This window comes from Merops nubicus, unplaced genomic scaffold, assembly GCF_000691845.1.
Source record: "Merops nubicus isolate BGI_N331 unplaced genomic scaffold, ASM69184v1 scaffold49368, whole genome shotgun sequence".
Lineage (NCBI taxonomy): Eukaryota > Metazoa > Chordata > Aves > Coraciiformes > Meropidae > Merops > Merops nubicus.
The window spans coordinates 1-3,623 of NW_008627332.1; the positions used below are offsets into that span (position 1 = coordinate 1).

The window sequence follows — 3,623 nt, forward strand, 5'->3', positions numbered from 1 at the left end:
GGCCAGCCCCGAGCTTGGTGCTGCCACACAGACACAGCCTGTGCCACCCCAGCTCAGGGCAGCACCAGCTCAGATTTGCTAGACCTTTGAGAGCTGCTCCACATGACCAGTAGCCTGCCAGGCAGGCTGCTTGTCTGAGCAAACCCATCAGCACACCACTTAGTAACTGACCTGTGAAGATCTCTGGTCCTCAAAGGTCTCTGCTGGAGAAGCATCGTGAATGGGAGCCACTATTTCTATAGTTTGCTTACTGCAACATGCTTTCTTAAATCTACAGTTCACCTCCGCAGAAATATTGAAGCTAAAGCTGCATAGGCACGAAAATCACTTGGTTACCCAAGTTTCTTACCTTCTCTGGTTCTGACTCAACTGTTAGGTAAAAAAAATTTTTTTTGCTGCGCTTCCTTCGAAGAAGTGTTTAGTGGTATCAGTGGTTACATGCTGTCTTTTCTTTATACAGACTGCGTTGGTATGCAGATAATGGGTAGACTCACCCAGGATTACTTTCTGTATGCTTGACTCACTTCACACAATAACATATTTCACAATGATAAATGTTATGCAATCTTTATAGCAAAAAGAATTTAGTGCTATGATGACTTATGCCAGCCTTCTACAGGAAAATTATCAACATACAAATATACATAAATGAAAGTACAATGGCCTTGAACCAAATCCTGAACTGAAGGTACTCACCATATTCAGGATTGCACTACTTGCACACACATTCCCTTAGCCAGAGGACTGGTATCAGCAGTGAACAAACCCAAAGGAGCTACCTCTCAGCTCTGAGACTGGCCCACTGAATCTCTTCTCCCTTGCAAGATGAGTCCTTCTTGCGTGCCATAGCTTCCCTTTCCCTGGGAGAGAGCTGTGGTATTTTCCACCATGTTCTGGGGGCACAAGCACAGTGTCTGCACTGAGTTTGTACCCATGGGAAGAGGATCACACTCGACAGTCCCTTGCTGAACTGAGATCAGGTCAGACAGTAACTGACTGCAACAATGAATAAGGTTTTAAGAGACCATGGCTCTAGCAGCAGTGATGTTGAACTTCCATGAGTCAGAGTACATACTTCGGAGCTTTAAATAAGCCTGTCATTAGGTTAGACATGACACTATGTTATGTCACATGTGAGTATCTATTTGCATTTGAAAACATAAAAGGTCATGTGATGCTCAGCAGCGATAACCAGTGCTGGCGTTTGGATCGTATTTGTACTCCTCATGTCTCACCAGCTCTGTAACAGGAGTACACAGGACTGAGGAGCTGGTGAGCACCATGCTGAGACCAGGAATGGTGACAGTGTGGAGGAAAAGAAAGAGAAATTAGACTAACAGAGCTCTCAGACAATTCTTAAAGACACGGCCACAAAACATGCATATCTCTGTACACTGACATGCTGAAGAAAGGTCCCTAGGGCCCAACAGCAGCAACCATAAAGCACAGGTCACTGGGGGAGAAAAGGAAGTGAAGATGTGAGCAGTGCCTTCTCACCAGGAGTAGCAGGTCTTAAATAGAAATCTAAAGCCCCTAATCCCTCCAGCAAATTCATTTGCAGAGCAACACCAGTCAGCATTATCAGGAAGGAACAAAGGACAAGGCTTATTTCACATATGTTTGTTTTGTATGACCAGAAAGAAACAGAGAACATGGGAGGGAGGAGCTACTATATGATACCAGGTCACTCAGTGACTTCTTTACTGGGTCCAAACAGTCCCAGCACTGCATAGCATCCAGTGAAGACAGCAGAGGTTGACAAGCTGTTGTTCATAACTGGCAAGCAGAATATTTTGAGGTGTCAATTACAAGTTTTTTTCAACAGAGATTTCAAAGAAATAATGATTCACATTGAGTTCTAACCAAGAAGCAGTGGCAGGTTTTGTTTCAGGGTTGGCCCTTTGACTGTAGTCCTTGCTCAGTCTCCATGATGCACTATTCTGTGCTGCCATGTACCACGTGCCATGCATCAATGGCATAAAGCAAATAAAACCAAAGGAACACAAATAGGAAAAAAATGTGTACGTGGGGTAAAAGAGCAGACTTTCACAGGTCAGCATAAGTAGTTATATATCAGAGACAAAGCATTACTGAGCTTTTCATACAGAGTTGCCACAAATCACATCTTTCACTGTTTTATTTACCGGTCTCATAATAATCTGCAACTACAAAATATGTAATTGTATTTTAATAAGAATGTATCTTCTAGCCCACAATGCAGGTTTTCTAGGGCTAGAAAAATAAAAATCCAGAAAACAGAGAAAGAAATACAATTACCATTTTGCACTAATAAAATATTAATAAGCTTATGACATAGAAATAAATGCTTCTCAATAAATGGGAACAACAAAATAATATTGTTTCATTATTATTAAACAAAGCACAAAGATAAGTTTGTCCAATTGGAAATATGAAACATAATTGGTATTGTCAAATAGAGGATCTCATTTAGATGTAAGATTAATCGTGTACAGCTTCAGTTATGGTAATATCATGGGAAGGCTGGTGGTTGTGGGTCTCTTTCATACCATCGTCCAAAAAGCGTCACAGTGACAACTGGTTTTGTTGGTCTTGTCTTACTTATCAGGCGCCCATCACTCAATACCTGATTGAAAAGGCAGGAGAAGGACGTGATTAGAGGAGTATCAATATGAATGTACTAAGAACTCAGAAAGATGTGACACAACAGGAAGAAGGTACGTCAGGCCATATCTCTTACTGAAATTAATGACTTCATTAAAAGGAGTTTAATAGATCTAATTATGCACTATGAACAAGTTCACTTTGGCTGTTTTGAGACAGTTTATTCCATTACTATCGCACAGAGAACCTAGCACGACACGTCTCCAGGGTGTCCCATTACCTCAAACTCCCCGGGGGCCAGCTGCACCCCACTGTACAAGACTTCTGGAAAGACGCAGTTGGTGCCAAACGTGCCACTGAGGGAGAACATCTCAAACTTGGTCTGCGCCGTCTCCACCGGCTGCCCACACGTGTTCAGGTCTGTGCTCTTGCACTTGAGCAGCGTGCAGATCTGGAGAGAGGAGAAGACAACGACATATTTAGCAAATGCTCTGGCAGGAAAGACTTGTGTCATCAAAGTGACTGTGTGTCAGAGCAGGTGACCATCACAGGATCTCTTGCATAATCTTTAAGCACCTTCTTTTCAGTTTTTTCACTCCTTGCCCAAACTGGAGGTATTCCAGACCTCCATTGCCTTAGTAGTTAGAAATAACATGTTTCTGATGTAAGTGCTGGCAGAGCACCTGTTTTCATCCCTGAAGCCAAATCCTGTCACTTCCACTAACTCTTCCAATTGCTAATTCTCTTGCTTAAAGGTTCTTTTCCCACTTGTCTTAGTAAGATGAGTTTGTGAATGGAAATTTTAGGCAAATGAAACTAAGTCCTCCTCTTGGGTACATTGTGCAGCTGTACACACTAGTTCTCTTACTTGACATGTTGCTAATGATGACTCATTATATGGCCTAGTAGTCCATGGGAAATCTGTATTTTATGTTCTAGAGCCAGCTCCTGGTGAATATATGTCAAAGTGGTGAAGTTAGTAACCACTGTTACAGTTTAGTGTTAGTAGTTGTAGCACAGAACTAGAGGAAAGCAGGAAT

The 3,623-nt window shown here is 42.2% G+C and overlaps 1 protein-coding gene across 1 annotated transcript in view; it reads right to left on the minus strand.

Moving 5' to 3' along the window:
* Nucleotides 1-2,491: 2,491 nt before the first annotated feature.
* LOC103778662 (pantetheinase-like) overlaps nucleotides 2,492-3,623 on the minus strand; it is a gene marked incomplete at its 5' end in the record, with an annotated part of 5,155 nt that continues 4,023 nt past the window's right edge. Inside the window, 2 exons of the mRNA XM_008946259.1 lie at nucleotides 2,492-2,605; nucleotides 2,864-3,034. Coding sequence (XP_008944507.1) covers nucleotides 2,492-2,605; nucleotides 2,864-3,034 — 285 coding nt within the window. The remainder of the gene's footprint in view (nucleotides 2,606-2,863; nucleotides 3,035-3,623) is intronic.